Genomic DNA, 16,229 nt, shown 5'->3' on the forward strand with positions numbered 1-16,229 from the left:
ACTGTGAAAAATTAACATTTTCCTGGAAATGCAACCTTTACACTAGAAAATAAAGTTACATGTTTCTATAAAACTAAATTTATCTTCGTATTTCCACATCTGTTACATCCCTTTTGTCCATATTTATTTCTTTGAATTCTTACCACATGCTTCAAAATACAATCACACTTTCAATGTGTAATTTAAAATACCAAATAATTTTTCAGGGAATAGTTAAAGAGAAATTTAAACTTTGAGCAATAGTTTATTTTACTTCTCATTAGTAGTTCTTCCTAGGTAACTATCAAAGAATCCTATCAGGTTTATTTAATTTTTTTAAAATTTAGATTGTAATCTTCACTCTTCTAACTTCCCAACTCAGGTTGTCTCCTAGTAATCCCCAAATCCCTAAGCCATAAGCTCTCTTCAAGGTTGTATTTTCTTTTTCAGTTATTCTCCAAGATATCTTCCATGTCAGCAAAAAAGATCATGTAAATTTCTTTTATATTCTTGAGCTATAGTCAGATAAAAACTTAATGTACTAAGCTTATTGTATTTTTGCTCTCCACCCTCTTCCACCTAAACAGATCCTTGGATTTTCACAGATCATCGGCTCCCAAGTTGCCGCCTTCCATCATGAAGCTCCTCCTCCTGCTCTGGAGCAAACATTTCTTCCACTGTTTCAGGTAGTATTAGTGCTATTTGTCTCTGAAGTCAGACAGAATAAGCAGCACGCTTGTGTTCAGACTCTCAAAATACCTACAGGACCGGAGATAATTTTTCTAAGCACTTACCTCAGCAATCATCCAGATAAAAGGTAAAGTACAAGTACTTTCTCCAATGCTTTGTTTTGTATTTTACAAATCTAACCTTCCAAACATTTTTCTTTGACTAGAACCTTGTATACAAATTATGTATAATTTAAAATTTGTTTTCTCTTGAGTAAAAATCATAGTATCATAGTAACAAGAAAAATTTTGTTTTTTTCATATTTTTACTTACCATCTAAGATGAAAAATTCTGAAACAACTCCGGTTTACTTCATCTCACAGGAATTACAAAGCCATTGTAATTGTATCTTAATGCTGTTGTCAACATAATGTATGTGTATGTATAATGTCTGTGGATATACATGTATGTGCACTAAGCTATATTCTGTTTGAGCAGAGAATACATATATGTTATTACAAGAACGTAATACTTCACAGAGCTTTTTTTAAGGAGTTGAATCATTTCCTTTTTTTTTGTCAAAAAGCACAGCTAACACTTAAGAACAAGAAAAACAAACTTTCCATTAAGTATGTAAACTACTTGCTCTAAAAATAAATTAGTCAAGAATTATGTCTACTCCACCCAATCAGTTAAGAAAAATATTTATAACATAAAAGTATTAATGCTTTAATCTGTTTTGAAAAAAGCAATATTGTAAGTGCAAAAAGATATGCTCATTGTGTGAAACTGATTTAATTTCATTAATTTAGAACTTAAATGTTTCATCTCCCAGTTTCTGATACTACATTCTTCTTTTATTTCCAAAATGTTAATATCTCCAATATTTTACCTTGCATTATTAAACTTGCTGACTAGTGAGAAGAAATGACTATTTCATATTGTCAGGTTAATTTCAAATATGTAAGCAATTACATATTTTTAGAACTTTTAGAACTACTATAAGAGTACATGTTGCTAAAAAGGACTCAATGAATATATAGTAGTTGTACTTTACTCAGAAACTTTTAAGGGCTAAACATTTTACTATTCTGGTCAAGTTTATTACTATGACAATTTCAATTTCTGTATCTCTCAAAGTTCACTTCTTTTTATCTGTAAAGATATAGGAATCTAAGTAAACATACTACAGTCTGTATTAACTTGTAAGCTAAAAAAATATTTCAGTAAAAATATCAAGATCTCAAAATTCACAATGCCAGGACTTGGAAAATAAGGACCCAGATATATGTGTTCTTTATGCCTAATTTTCTCACTCAAATCTGATTGCTATCTATCACTATTGTCTAAGTATAAATAAATTTAATATTTTTGAAGTAACTTCCTGTCCAACAGAATTTTCAGTGAGGAAGAAAATGTTCTGTGTCTGTGTTATTCATTAGCTACACGTAGAAATTGAGAACATGAAATGTGATATAGTAAATTCAAGAACTACATTTAGAACTTTATATAATCTAGTTAATATAGTCGCTCATGGTTAAGTGGTAGCGTGTAACTAAGATAATGACATTACTGAATATTTTCATTAACAAATATTTTTGATATGGGGAAAGTGATGTCTTCAATAGCGACAAACAGATAAATAGAGACAAGCTAAACATATGACTACTTTTTTCTAAAAAAAGAATGGTAAAAAAAGATGGTAACTTTGCTACCATCATAAAAAAAGGTTTTATTTTTCAAATGACAAAATATGACATCTCTTAAATCTGAAAAACCAAAGAAAAAGTGTTCCTTTAGACTAGTTTAAAAAGACAAACCATCATCAATTATATAGAAAGATTGAAAAAGTAAATGGTTTATTTAAACGATTTACAAGCAAATAAAAATATCTACTGGTTATGAAACTTTAAATGTTGAAAGAGAAATTATTTTTAAAAAATCAAGTGTTCTGGGTAAGATAGGCATCTTTTACATAAACCAATGCTTACAAATTACACTTTACTAAGAAGTCAATGGAATTCACTGAGTTACAAGATAAATGGAAATATAAAAGTTGAGACTTCAGAAACTAACTCTTCATTTGAAGTCTTTACACGATTCTTTTAAATAAATACTAGGAAAATTAGAGGAGTTTAAAACCTGGTTGTTTTGAAGTCTCTCAGAGCCGTAGAGATGTATTCAGATAAATGCTTTTCCATAAGTGCTACTCTAATCCAGGCTCTACCCTACAAGAAAGAAGAAACAATCAAATATGAACATAATTAAATATTTTGCCCATTGTACCACCAAAAGCATAAAATCTTAACAAATGAAGAACAATTCATTCAAAATACACATTTATTGAAGACTAAGAAAAATATCTAGGTAGATTAAAAATAAATTTAATCATATAAAGTATATGATCAGGGCACAACATATTAACCTATCCTCCAATTGGGCAAAAACAGTAATGTTGAGTTACTTGGGTGGAAGACATACTTTAAATAACGTAATATAATGGGATAAAACTCTACTTTTATACTATGTCAACATGCTTCACTTACAAACATTCTACCACAATTAATTTTATAGAAATTCCCTTTCTATCCTTCCAGAGGGAGGTTTTATACGGCTGATTAGAGCCTATATTGCTTGGCTAAATCGTGAATTTTTAAATTTGGAGACTTACATTCAAATCTATTAACAAGTATTTAAACTGTGAAAAAGAACAAAGGGTTGGAGGATAGCTCAGTGATTAGAGTACTTGTCTTAAAGTCAGCATATTCTGGTACACCATGACACAGTTCTTACTTATGAAGTTTAATTTTAGTGAATAGGGCCAACATTTTTTTTTTTTTGGTCGGTTGTGGGGCTTGCACTCTGGGCCTTGCCGTTGTCCCTGAGCTCTTCAGCTCAAGGCTACCACCCTATATCCCCTTGAGCCACAGACCTACTTCCGATTTTCTAGTGGTTAATTAGAGATAAGAATCTCACATTCTTTAGGTTCTTTAGTGCCTGGGCTGGTTTTGAACCTTGATCCTCAGATCTCAGCCTCCTGAGTAGCTAGGATTATGGATGTGAGCCACCATGCTGAGCTTGTTTCTTTTCTATTGTTTCTTTCTTTCTTCCTTTATATATATATATATATATATAGTAATTAATAGACGGGTTACATTATATTCACCACATAGAAGGTCCATTACTTCACAAACACTGATACCCTTTCTCATGTCTTGGTCTCCATTTCCCTCCCCCCACCCATGCCCCTCATCTTGTTTCCCCCACTTCCGTATCCAATTTCAAATAACCAAATAAGCATATATACAATATATCAGATACCAAGGTAAAATACTGTAACAATATGAGATAATCAAGGGACAGCAAAAGAGAGATAACATAGTACATTAAGGACAACAATCGCCCCATTTGTAAGGAAATGGAAAGACTTAGAAAAAATCATATTAAGTGAAGTAAGCCAGACTCGAAAGAACATAGGCTCAATGGTTTCCCTCATTTGTCATAATCAGTAGAAACCTTAGGCTCTCTTAGCAGAGATTTACAATAGAGCAAAACCTAGACCCATAAGGCCATATAGGATGAGGCTAAATGAAAGGACCTCCAGGGTATAGAAACAAAAGCCATGTAATGAGTATTGTCCTTAATGTACTGTTTTCTTTCTTTTTTTTCTTTCTTCCTTCCCTCCCTTCCTTTCCTTTCCCTTCCTTCTTCCTTCCCCTCCCTCCCTCCCTCTTTCTTCCCCTCTCTCTCTCTCTCTCTCTCTCTCTCTCTCTCTCTCTCTCTCTCTCTCTCTCTCTCTCTCTCTTTCTCTCTTTCTTTCTTTCTGCCAACCCTGGGCTTGAGCTCAGAGCCTGAGCACTGTCCTTGGGCTTTCTCAAGACTAGAGCTCTACCACTTGAATCACAGTGCCACTTCCAGCTTTTCCTATGTATGCGGTACAAAGGAATTGAACTTGGGGTCTTTGTGCATAGGCAAGCACTCCACCACTAGGTTAAACACCCAGCCACAGTGCTAACACTTTTTGATAACTGAAGCTAATCAATTTTTAAAAAATAATACCCAAAGTATTTCTATTTAACAATGTAAGAGATCATACCAGAAGAAAGAATTTTGAAAAATTAGTTACTTTCACTTAACTTGGCCCCTTGTCAAATCTTCAGAAAAATCCATGAAGACCGAATATTTAGAAATCCAAAATACTGCAATTATGATGAAAAACGAAAATGACTTTAGTCAGTATGTATGATGCTCAACTAATATAGGTCAGAGGAGGCATAATCATATGTGTACATATAGTCAACTCACAAAACTCTTGGAAAAGAATGGTCAAAAATGAGGCAGTGTAGGTGGTGATAAAAAAGAACAAAAGCAGGAGTACTGCTGGGAAGAAAATGAGGTAGGAGTGGTTAGCATGCATTTTGGCTACCAAGCTCACCACCTTCTTTCAGCTTGTCTATGCTCAGCCCATAGTTCTTTCAGAGTAAGTCTATGGGAGCCTATAGTAAGCTGTAGCTAATTAGAACAGAGGATGGGAAAGGCTAGTCACTAAGTGGTCAAGCCTCCTCACAGAATTTTTCCTTGAAATTTCTCTAAAGATACAGACACTAATGACAGTAGTCTTCAAAAAAAGTCAGGGGGCAGTTACCAATGCAGACACAGGGCAAGATGCTATTTAGAGAAACTCAGGCACAGACACTGCAGTCTATAGATAAACAATGTGGGGGGAAAAAGTCCTACTTCCTTATTTATTAATTTCAATCCTTGCAAAACTAGGCTGCAATAATTTCCTGTCTTTGTGTGAGGAATTTCATATAGTGACAATAAATTGTTCTAAATTTTAATGGCTTCTTTTCCTTCAAATAAACAACTTTTATTATGAGATAAACGTATTAATCAAGATTTGTAGGGTAAGAGCTAGAAAAGCTGACACAATAGTAAAAAAAATTTGACTTTATTAGTTGATGATAGTTTTAAAAATAGCAAAAATAGTCAGACCCTAAGAAAAGAAAAGGAAGGTCTGTACTTCATCCATTTTACTTTTGGAGAAATTTGGTTCCAGAGCCCTTATGATGATTAGATTCCAAAATATAACCTAGACGGCACAATGCTATCAGGACACAGTTAATCTGAATTCAATTAATTGATCTTAATCTTTCTGGGGGCTGACACTGGGAACTCAGGGCATTAATGCTTTCACTTGGCTTTTTCAAAAGGCCAGCACTCTATCTCTTAGGCCATGCCTTCAGTTCCCAGTTCAACTTAATCTACAGGATAGGGGTTGGGGTATAATTCAGTGAAACAGCATTTGTTCAGAGACTATAAGCACAAAGCGCAGAGTTCAATCTTTAGACACCACCCCCCCACAGGCGCGCACACACACACAGAGTTAAGGAATGCTTCTAGGATAATTGTAGATTTGTAAGTAATGTAGGAAGATTGAGGTCTGCAGCTGGCCTGGACAAAAATTCAAGATCCAATCTGAAGAATGCTGCTGCTCAGTAACAGAGTGACTACCTAGCAAACACAAGGCCCTAAATTCCAACCTTAGTTCAAACAACAACAAAAATGTTGCTATATCAAATTAGTCAGTGTCCCATTGTACATCTATTTCTTTTGTTGTTTAAAGTTTAAACTACTATCTGCATAAGACTAAAAGTATAATCAAAGAAAATCTGTCCCTTTATGTAATATTAAAAATGATGCTGTTTGGTAACAAGTACACTGAGTTGTACATGGCTTATCAGGTAATTTTGGTGCTTCAGTGTGGAATTTTTTTCCCACATATTTCAGGGCAGGATGAGAGTGCTACATACACTAGTGGTCTTTTAAGACTGCCATGTCAAGCCTCAATAAACCACTAACTGATATATTTATATAATTCTTTGATCCTGACAGTTGGCAAGTATCATTAAGTACTTTGCTATTCTTCCTGCAATGAATAAAAACAGACCTAATTCTTACCCACAGATTTTTCTCAATATAACCAGGTACATTATAGTCTCTTTTCTACTAACCAGAATATGCTTAAAGCCTGGGAAAAATAAAGATGAAAAACGCATGACTGGAACACGATTCTTTTCTGTGGCATTTTGATACTCAGCACCAGTTCTTTAGAGAATAAACATTAGCACTGCTGGGTATCATCCTGTTGTGCTGAGACTGGTCCCAGCAGTCTCATTAAGACAGCTGAGAAGTAAGGGTTTCAGTTTCTTTGGTCCACCCAGGTCAAAATGTCACATTCTAATGTTAGCTGAATTTTCAGTTACTCACTGTATTTTGGGTATGTGCTAGTTTTGTTTTGTTTTGTTTTGTATTTTTTTTTTTTTTGCCAGTCCTGGGCTTGAGCTCAGGGCCTAAGCATTGTCCTTGGACTTTCTCAAGGGTAGGGCCCTACCACTTGAACCTCAGCACCACTTCTGGCTTTATTCCATGTATGTGGTACCGTGGAATTGAACCCAGGTTTCTGTGCATGCTAGGCAAGCACTCTACTACTAGGCAAAACTCCCATCCCATACATTTTCCTCGCATCGAAAAGATTTAGAATGGGTTTCTTAGGCTTATATATCCTACTATAGAAAGTGAGAAGTTGGGGCCAGGAGTTTGCCCTCGTGGTAGAGTGCCTGCCTAGCAAGCATGAAGACACAGGTTCTATTCCTCGGTACTACCTACATAGAAAAAGCTGGTGCTGTGGCTCAAGTGGTTAGAGCCCTAGCCTTGAGAAAGCCCAAGAACAGTATTCAGAACGTGAGCTCAAGCACTGGGACTGGTAAACAAAAAAAGTGAGAAAGTTAAGGTTCTATAATTTTTCCTATAAACATCTGTAAACATTTGATTCCTTCTGATTACAATTAATCTTTTAATCATAACCTAGAGAAACCAAGATACCATTTCTTTAAATCAAAAGGAAAATATGAAAGCAAAACTGATACAAACTCAACCAAAATGAAATCATTTTATAATTCTACAGTAATTAACTAAATTATGTTATCTATATATATATACATACATATCTATATTTATATACAAATATACATACATACGGAGGTATCTATTTTCAATCTTTTTTTCTACTTACTACAATCTAGAAAAGTGTAAAAAATTTTTCAAGCTAAAACTCATGTAGCTAAAAATCAGTAGTTCAGATATTTTACAATCTTAAAATTTATATACCCTCAAAAAGCTTTAAGATAGGTTAGACCACCAATATTTACTGAATTTACTAACCAAACTAAAAAATTAGAATATTAGATTATTAAAAAGAATAATCCATTACATACTAACATGACATCATAGCTTTGAGAAAAATATTTTTTTCTTGAAAAAAATATTAGTAATAAAAATGACTATACTTTTTCTACTTTATAATTTCTGTTTTAATAAAAGTAAATTAGGCTTGATGCTTGTGGCTTATGCTCCTAGCTACTCAGGAGGTTGAAACCTGAAGGATTTTGGCTTTCAGCCAACTCAGAAAAGTCTTCAAGATTCCATCTCCAATTTAACAGCAAAATGTGAGAATGGAGGCATTGCTCAAGTGGTAGTATAACTGCTATGGGCAAAAAAAGTCAAGTGAGAACACAAAGCTGTGAACTCAAGTCCCAATACCAGAATACACACATTCACATACAGATGCAGAGATCTATGTATCTCCTGCATTCAGCAGCTACTGTCTTGTTTTTGTGTATGTGGAAAATCTTTTCTCATGCATATATACAATTGGGAAAAAAAAGACTTTTTAATAGCTTTACCGATAATTGTGATATTCTCCCTTGAGTCTAAAGTGAGACTCAATAAATACTATATGGAACATGGAATATGTAACAAAATCAATCAACTTTTGGTCCAGTATTACATTAAATCCTCTAGGAAATCTTATACTTGGAATTATTCACTTACCTATGTATGATTTTATAATTTTATGAATTGAGCATTTGGTAGATATAAAACAAGTCTGTCAATGGTAACAATTTCATTAAACAATTAAAATATCTTTGCCAATTATCAACATGATAGTTATCAGAAAAACCTTTAGTGGGAGTCCTGAATGGGGATTTACACCAGGCCACCAATAGCTAAGAGGTTTTCCTGAGTTTCCCTGTTGCCCTACTCTCACTTTCAAATAAATTTTGCCTCTGTTCCCCACACCCCTCCCAAAGAGAAAAGCTTTTACTAAGCATTAAAATTGTGAGCACAGCTTTTCTAAAGTTTAGTTTTTGCTTAGAAGTTTTAATTTTAAGTCAAGTATCAAATACAAGGAAGGACAGCTACATCACCAACTTTAATGTTAAAAATCAACGAGCTCCATGCTTGATATTGTTGTACTGAAATGATCCACTCCCTCCCTTTACTATCATTCTCCCCAACCCACCCCTGGCTCTCATGTTCTGGTTCCATTGGGGATTCAGACTAGACTTCCATATGTTATTTATTTTCATTATAAATCTTTTCTTCCCTGTATTAAATTTGACATCTTTGTTTCCACCACTTGAAATTAGGCTATTCAAGGAAGAAAATTTTATTTTCTTCCCCCATCAATAGATCTAACATACAGCTGGAACTCAGGAAATATTTTTTAGTGATTGATTTTGATGAAAGTATTTTAACTCTTTGAATATATATATATATATTATGTTTAACTGTCATCAATTTTTGGAGTATTTTGTCATTGACTAACACAGGGGATGGATTGGAGGTATATTTTACATTGTTATAAGGTTACAGTAACAGTGATAAAAATGGAATCCTTTTTTAACGAAAGTTTTCATTTTAGTATTGGCAATAAATACTGTTAATTGTTTACTGAGAACTGAGGATTGTCGTTCAAAGCTAGCCCAGGAAGAAAAGTCTGTGAAAACTACCAGAAAACTGGAAGTAGCACTGTGGCTCAAAGTGATAGAGTGCTTGCTTTCAGCAAAAAGAGCTCAGAGACAGTGCCCAGGTACTGGGTTCAACCACCATGATTAACAAAAACAAAAGTAAAACAAAAAGGTATAACAAGAAAAATGCCTAATTCTGATTAAGATTCAAACGACTGCATACACGCATACAACCATAGTATTTCAGTTTCTTACAGAAAGGTTTTATGCATATTACCCATTTCCCCTTCTTTTCTTTTCTTCTCTTTCTTTCTGCCTTGCTGACAAACTAGGTTGAACTCACTCTCCTCCTGCCTCCACCTCCCTACAATCTTAGATTATAAGCATTGTCTGGCCATATTTATTTTTAATTTATAATATTAAAAAGACATAAGCAAAAGCTGAAATCTATTAAAATCATTGCATATCATGGACATTGTAAAATGAAGTTAGTGTATTTATACTGTGTGGCAGAAAGAACTCAATAGCTACTGCTCTGATGCCAACCAACTTAGCATGATGGCACTGAGAGTAGTATTCATTGTTGCTTTAGCAGTGCAATTGTTAACATAGTGAAATGAAAAGGCAAATAACATATCAGCATTATATATATACATACATACATGCATATGAATATATATACAGTTGAGATTATGACACTTTAAAGAAAATGTCTTCAGGGCATTCTTTGGACAGCTATTTCCTGAAATCACTTAAGAAATTAAAATAGGAAAATTGTTCATTTTAACTGAGTAGGTTCATACCTCCCTGCTGCAACAGTAAAGAAAGAAAACATTTTCTCCTCCCCAAAATATTTATTAGCTCAAAAATGCTTATAATTAGTGCATACATGCAATGTATCATAGGCGTCTTACCTTAGCTCTAGAGGAGCTGACATTTTCCATATTTTCAATGCTGCAGATACAATTCTGTGAAACTTTTCGACAAGCCACTCTGATATAGTCCCAGAAGCTACGAGGACTTTCATAACCAAACCAGGTAACTTGACCTTCAGGAGATAAATTGTAATAACAGTTAAAAACTAACTAGAAGATTCAAAATTTAAACAATAATATCAAGAAAAAATAAAGAGCAATTCAATGTTCTATCATGGAAAAAGTACTTAGGTACATATCCAAAAGCCTTAAGGCTTTATACTACTACATTATACTAGTCATATTACTTTGAAACACTGACTTAATGGCTCTGAATCACATTATTTTCTACAGTAAAATCAAGCTAAAATAAATAAAAAGAGACTGGACACTAAACATACCTAAGTCTTAGAGATATGGAAGAAAAAAACCTTCCTGTGTAATAGTTACACATTCACTCAAGTGTGACCAGTTGAATTCTGAGCATTTTTCTAGTGATAGAGTGCTTGCCTAGCATGCACAAAGATCTGGGTTCAATTCTTCGGTACCACATATATAGAAAAATCCAGAAGTGGTGCTGTGGCTCAAGTGGCAGAGCGCTAGCCTTGAGAAAGCCCAAGGACAGTGCTCAGGCCCTGAGTACAAGTCCTAGGACTGGCAAAAAAAAAAGATGTACAATCTATTCTATAACCAAATAAAATCAGTTAACATCTCATATATACCATGATGACTGATAATTTTCTTTTCTTTTTTTTTTTTTTTGCCAGTTCAGAGCCTGAACACTGTCCTTGGACTTTCTCAAGGCTAGAGCTCTACCACTTGAGCCTCAGCACCATTTCTGGCTTTTTTCTATGTATGTGGTACCGAGGAATCGAACCCGGCTCTTCGTGCATGCTAGGCAAGCACTCTACCACTAGGCCAAACTCCCGGCCCCGACTGATAATTTTCTATCCAACCTCTCTCATCTATAAAGATCCTCTCTGTAATTCACCTATTCTTATGTAAGCAATAGTCAATGAAAAAGTCTTCAGAACTTTATTCCCCATCCTCATCTCTTGCACTTGAATAATTACAAATTTGCTCATGACCAAATGTTTTACTGCATGTTCTACCAGTATCAATATTTGTATGTAGGACTCCCAATATTAGGACCATGGGAACCATTTAGTATTTTCACGTGGTACATAAGGGGCATCCTATGACTTTCTTCACTCAGAGCATTTAAACAGCCTCCTATTTCTATTCCCATTTCTATTCCAGTAAGCCATGAGAGATCTCTATTTTAATACCATTATTGGTAACCATACATTCTTTTTTTTCTCATTTTTGCAGAGCCAGGGATCAAACCTAGGACCTTAAGCATGCTGAACAGTACTCTATCACTTAGCTACATCTATTGCAGTTATTTTTCTTACTCATCTTGGAGATAGAGCTGGAAGTTGAACTCACGGGCTCCTATCTGTTATGCAAGCCTAAACTCTACAGTTTGAGCAAACATCCAGGGTTTTGTAGGGATATTTATAATCTTTCTTCCTCCTATTAATCTCTCTTCATCACTTTTCTTTCCCCCTCTGTCCTTTGAGGTTAAAAATTACCTCCATATCCTTTTCTTTGGGACACTTTTCAAATCAGTGTGTTAATCATCAAAAGTATGGATGCAGAGATGCCTGGAAGATTAGAAACCTGAGTTTTTGAGCTAGGTAGATCACATGACTTTCTAGCTTGTGGTGAGAAATGACTTTAAAACATTCTACTCATCTGATCTTAGCTGAGAATGTTGTTATTATCTACCTGACAAAACTTCTGAGAGGATTAGGATGAAAACAGTATATATAGCAAACAGCATACAGCCTTGTTCACATTAATTACTCTGTATATCTTAATTATTGCTAAAAGAGAAAGGAAACAAGTTCTCTTGCACCAAACAAAGTAGGAATGAGATGTCAAGTTGTCTTTCATTACTTGCTTGGAATTCAGAGAAATTATAAACATTTACTTCCTACTCAACCTTTTCCTATATTCATAATTCTGAACCTTCTTACTCAAAATGTATCTAGTCTAATCTAATTTTCTTGCCTTCTATTATTTGAGATCATTCTATAGTTGCAAATTAGAAATATAAGTATCAGACTTCCCATCAAGAAATGAAGTACCAGCTGGGTGCAGTGGCTCAGGCCTGTAATCCTAGCTACCCAGGAGGCTGAGATCTGAGGATCAAGGTTCAAAGCCAGCCCCAGGCACAAAAGGACCTGAGACTCTTAACTCCAATTAACCTCTAGAAAACGGGAAATGGGGCTTCGCTCAAGGGGAGGGCGGTAGCCTTGAGTTGAAGGGCTCAGGGACAGCACCCAGGCCCAGAGGTAGGGCGGTAGCCTTGAGCTGAAGAGCTGAGGGGCTCCTGACAAGTTCAACCTCCCTGACCCACCAACAAAAACAAAAACAAAAACAAAACCAACTAGAAATCTAGGCTTGGACAGATGAGTAGGCTTTAAACCCTGTGAACTTATGGCTGTGGATAGACTGTTCTGGGAGAAAGGCTTTAACCCAATCAATAATGCTAAGATTTTTAAGATTACAAACTAAGACATTAATTCACCTACTGGCAATGCTCATGACTTTCAGATTCTTAAACAATCTAGTATTATTTTCACAACACTTAGCAGCTCAGCAAATGAGGTGTATCTGTCTTCCTTCCTGGTTCATGCATTTCACATTTCCAAAACAAAGCTTTAAATTAAAGAAACTTAGCTTATCACATTCAGATGATCTCCTTTAAGACAAGGTAGATTTCTTTGTTAGAGCTTTGAAACAAGTGCTTATGTTACTTGTTTACACAGTCTCAACTTTTACTTAAACAATTAGTTTATGCATCTACAAAAATAGATAAATTTAGCCAGGCACCAGTGGTTCACACATATAGTCCTAGCTACTTGGGAGTTAGCTAAGAGCAGGAAGATTACAGTTCAAGGCTAGCATGGGCAGAAAAGTTAGAAAGACTTTTCCTCAACTGATTAAGTGGACTGTGGCTGCACTCACTAGTCTTCTTAACTATGACAGGGAGCTGAAAATGGGTAGATCACAACCCAGGTTAAAAGTGACATTCTCTCAAAAATAACCAGCATAAAAGAGCACAGAGTTCAAACCCCAGTACCACAGAAAGTATGTCGAATTTATTTAAATATAGTAGAAGAGTTCAATTGCTTATTTCAAATATAATCATTACAGACAACTTCTATTTAACTACATATTAAATGCTACTGAAAGTGTGTAACTAGTATTTAAAGGGAAGATTAAAATGACTCAGATAATTGTACACTAATAATAAGCTCTGAAAGAATAATCAAATCAAAATGTTTTCATTTTGTTTAAAAAACAAACACAGAAGCAAATCAAATAGCAAGAGACTAATTTGTACTTTGGAGATATATCATATCTCATATATATCATATTTGTACTTAAGAGATATATCATTGTAGTTTTTTAAATTTTGTTTTATTTTCAGAGTGATGTATACAGGGGTTACAGTTACATTTGTAAGTTAGTGCATACTCAGGGCCTGGGCACTTTCTCAAGGCTAGTGCTCCACCACTTGAGCCACAGCGCCATTTTTGACTTTTTCTGTGCATGTGATACCAATCAATCGAACCCAGGGCTTCTGGTGGGGGGGGGGCAGAGAGTGAAAAAATAATTTCATTCTTTCTGATGGTGATGGAGGAGCTGGATTCCATAGTGAATATTTATACCACGTTTTCTTGATCCATTCTTCTACTGAGAGGGGCATCTGAGTTGATTCCATATCTTGGCTATGTTAAATAATGCTGCAATGAACCTCATTGTCCTAGCAGCTTTGATGTGGCCTTGTTTGTGGTCTAATGGAAAAAATGTTCAGGAGTAGAATTTTTGGGTTATAGGGGAGCTCTATGTTTACAGTCTTTTGAAGAATTTCCATATTGTTTTCCAGAGTGGTTGAACAAGTTTACATTCCTACCAACAATGTAGTAGCATTCCCTTTGGTCACTTCCCTAGGAGCATGTTGTTAGTGTTCTTGATAAAGATCTTTCTAACTGGGGTGAGATAGAATCTCAATGTTGTTTTGATTTGCATTTCTCCATTTTTCATGATTTACTGAGTTCTAAAAATAAGATAAAACTTTTCATGAACATTAAAGATTGCTTTAAATTCTATTATTTTAGAATAAAGATATCTGTTCATTGATTTATAATTTAAAAATTATAGGATATCAAATTATGTAAGTCTTTGAAGAATAAAATTATAGTGGCTGGTATAAAGCAAATGTAGAACCTTGATAAACTTGTTAGATCACATAAAGAACAGCAATTGATTAAGTTGATTTAAACAGTGACAACTCCAAATGAACAGAAATGAACAAATTCTGTAAAATTGAAGTATTTGAATTTATCAGTACAGGTAATCAAAAAGCAACTTAAATTATGTCCAATGTATCTAAACAATGGAATTACCTCAGTTCCTTATAAAAATTTCAAGAAAAGTAGCAAAAGCTACTTAAAATTTTATAGTAAAAATACAGCACATAAGTAAATACAAAATGATAGGCATTACAAAATAACACAAATATAACACAAGTAACTCTTAATCATGGTATATGCTAAGAAGTGAAAATTGTACATTAGTAAGGGAACCCCTAAATTTCTGGCAAATAGTTTACAGTGATTGTGTGTGTGTATATATTTTAAAGAAAAATACCTAATAATACCACAAATATATAAGGGAATTTGAGGAAGGCTATTTGTAGAAATTAACAAATTTAATACTTATTTCCTTTAAATGAATAAAATTAGAACAATGAAGTAATCCAAACTTGTTACACTGTATACATGCATGGAAATAGTCTTTGTATTATCTTCTCTTTCTCTCAGTACTGGCTTTGAATTCAGATCCTTGCACTTAGTGGTCCGGTACTTGAGCCCCATTCTAGCCCATTAATGCCTTAGTTAATTGTGAGATATGGTCCAGCTTTTGGCTTTGGCTAGCTTGGACAGGGTTTCTTCTTTTCAGGCAAGCACAAGAATTATATACCTTAGATTTTAGTAATTGTAGTAATTGTAATTCATTGGCTAACAATACGTTTGTAAGAAGGAAAATATGAAAAAATAGTACATTAATTATAGTTAATTCATGAAATAATACAACAACAAAACATAAATGGAAATATACTTAAATATTAATAGCACATGCAAAACAAAAACTCTCCAAGCACTGCTGGCTCACACTTATAATCCTAAAAAGGCTGAAATCTGGGGATTGTGGCTTAAAGGCAGGCAGGAAAGTCTGTAAGACTCTTATCTCCAATTATACACCAAAAATCTGGAAATGGAGCTGTGGCTTAAGTGGTAGAGTACTAGCTTTGAGCAAAAAAAGAAAAAAGCTCAGGGACACTGCTCAGGCCCTGATCAAGTCCCAGGACTGGCAAAAACCAAAAAGAGTTATGAACAAATGTTCATAGTAAATTCGTTCATAAAAGAAAACAGGCGTCTGGGAGTTTTGCCTAGTGGTAGAGTGCTTCCGTAGCATGCAAAAAGACCTGGGTTCGATTCCTCAGTACCACATACATAAAAAATGCCAGCAGAGGTACCATGGCTCAAGTGTAGAGCTGTAGCTTTGAGAAAGCCAAAAGGACAGTGCTCAGACACTGAGTTCAAGCCCTAGGACTAGTAAAAAAGAAAAAAGAGCAAATATGGGGAAATTTAATGCCCATTAACTGATGAAGGATACACAAGATATGGTATATGTAAGTAATAGAATATCAGACATCCAAAAAAAAGGAGTAAAGTATGATAACATGTAACAACAGAAAAGATTTCCAAAAAACATG

The 16,229-nt window shown here is 34.5% G+C and overlaps 1 protein-coding gene and 1 long non-coding RNA gene across 6 annotated transcripts in view; one reads left to right on the plus strand and one right to left on the minus strand.

Moving 5' to 3' along the window:
- Positions 1 to 16,229, minus strand: part of Rundc3b (RUN domain containing 3B) — a 111,744-nt gene that overhangs the window by 68,412 nt on the left and 27,103 nt on the right. For all 4 annotated transcript variants that reach the window (XM_090332863.1, XM_090332862.1, XM_090332861.1 and 1 more), the window contains exons 3-4: positions 10,376 to 10,509; positions 2,791 to 2,876 (exon numbers count right to left, since the gene is read on the minus strand). In XM_090332863.1, coding sequence (XP_090188989.1) covers positions 2,791 to 2,876; positions 10,376 to 10,509 — 220 coding nt within the window. The remainder of the gene's footprint in view (positions 1 to 2,790; positions 2,877 to 10,375; positions 10,510 to 16,229) is intronic.
- LOC150063184 (uncharacterized) overlaps positions 693 to 16,229 on the plus strand; it is a 79,721-nt gene continuing 64,184 nt past the window's right edge. Inside the window, exon 1 of one of the 2 annotated variants that reach the window (XR_016535501.1) lies at positions 693 to 796. This is a non-coding gene — a long non-coding RNA (uncharacterized LOC150063184). Of the gene's footprint in view, positions 797 to 10,422; positions 10,500 to 16,229 lie in introns of those variants that run through there. The other variant, XR_016535502.1, reaches the window with a different exon arrangement.

Source organism: Megascapheus bottae, chromosome 5 (genome assembly GCF_031878675.1).
Source record: "Megascapheus bottae isolate mThoBot1 chromosome 5, mThoBot2.hap1, whole genome shotgun sequence".
NCBI lineage: Eukaryota > Metazoa > Chordata > Mammalia > Rodentia > Geomyidae > Megascapheus > Megascapheus bottae.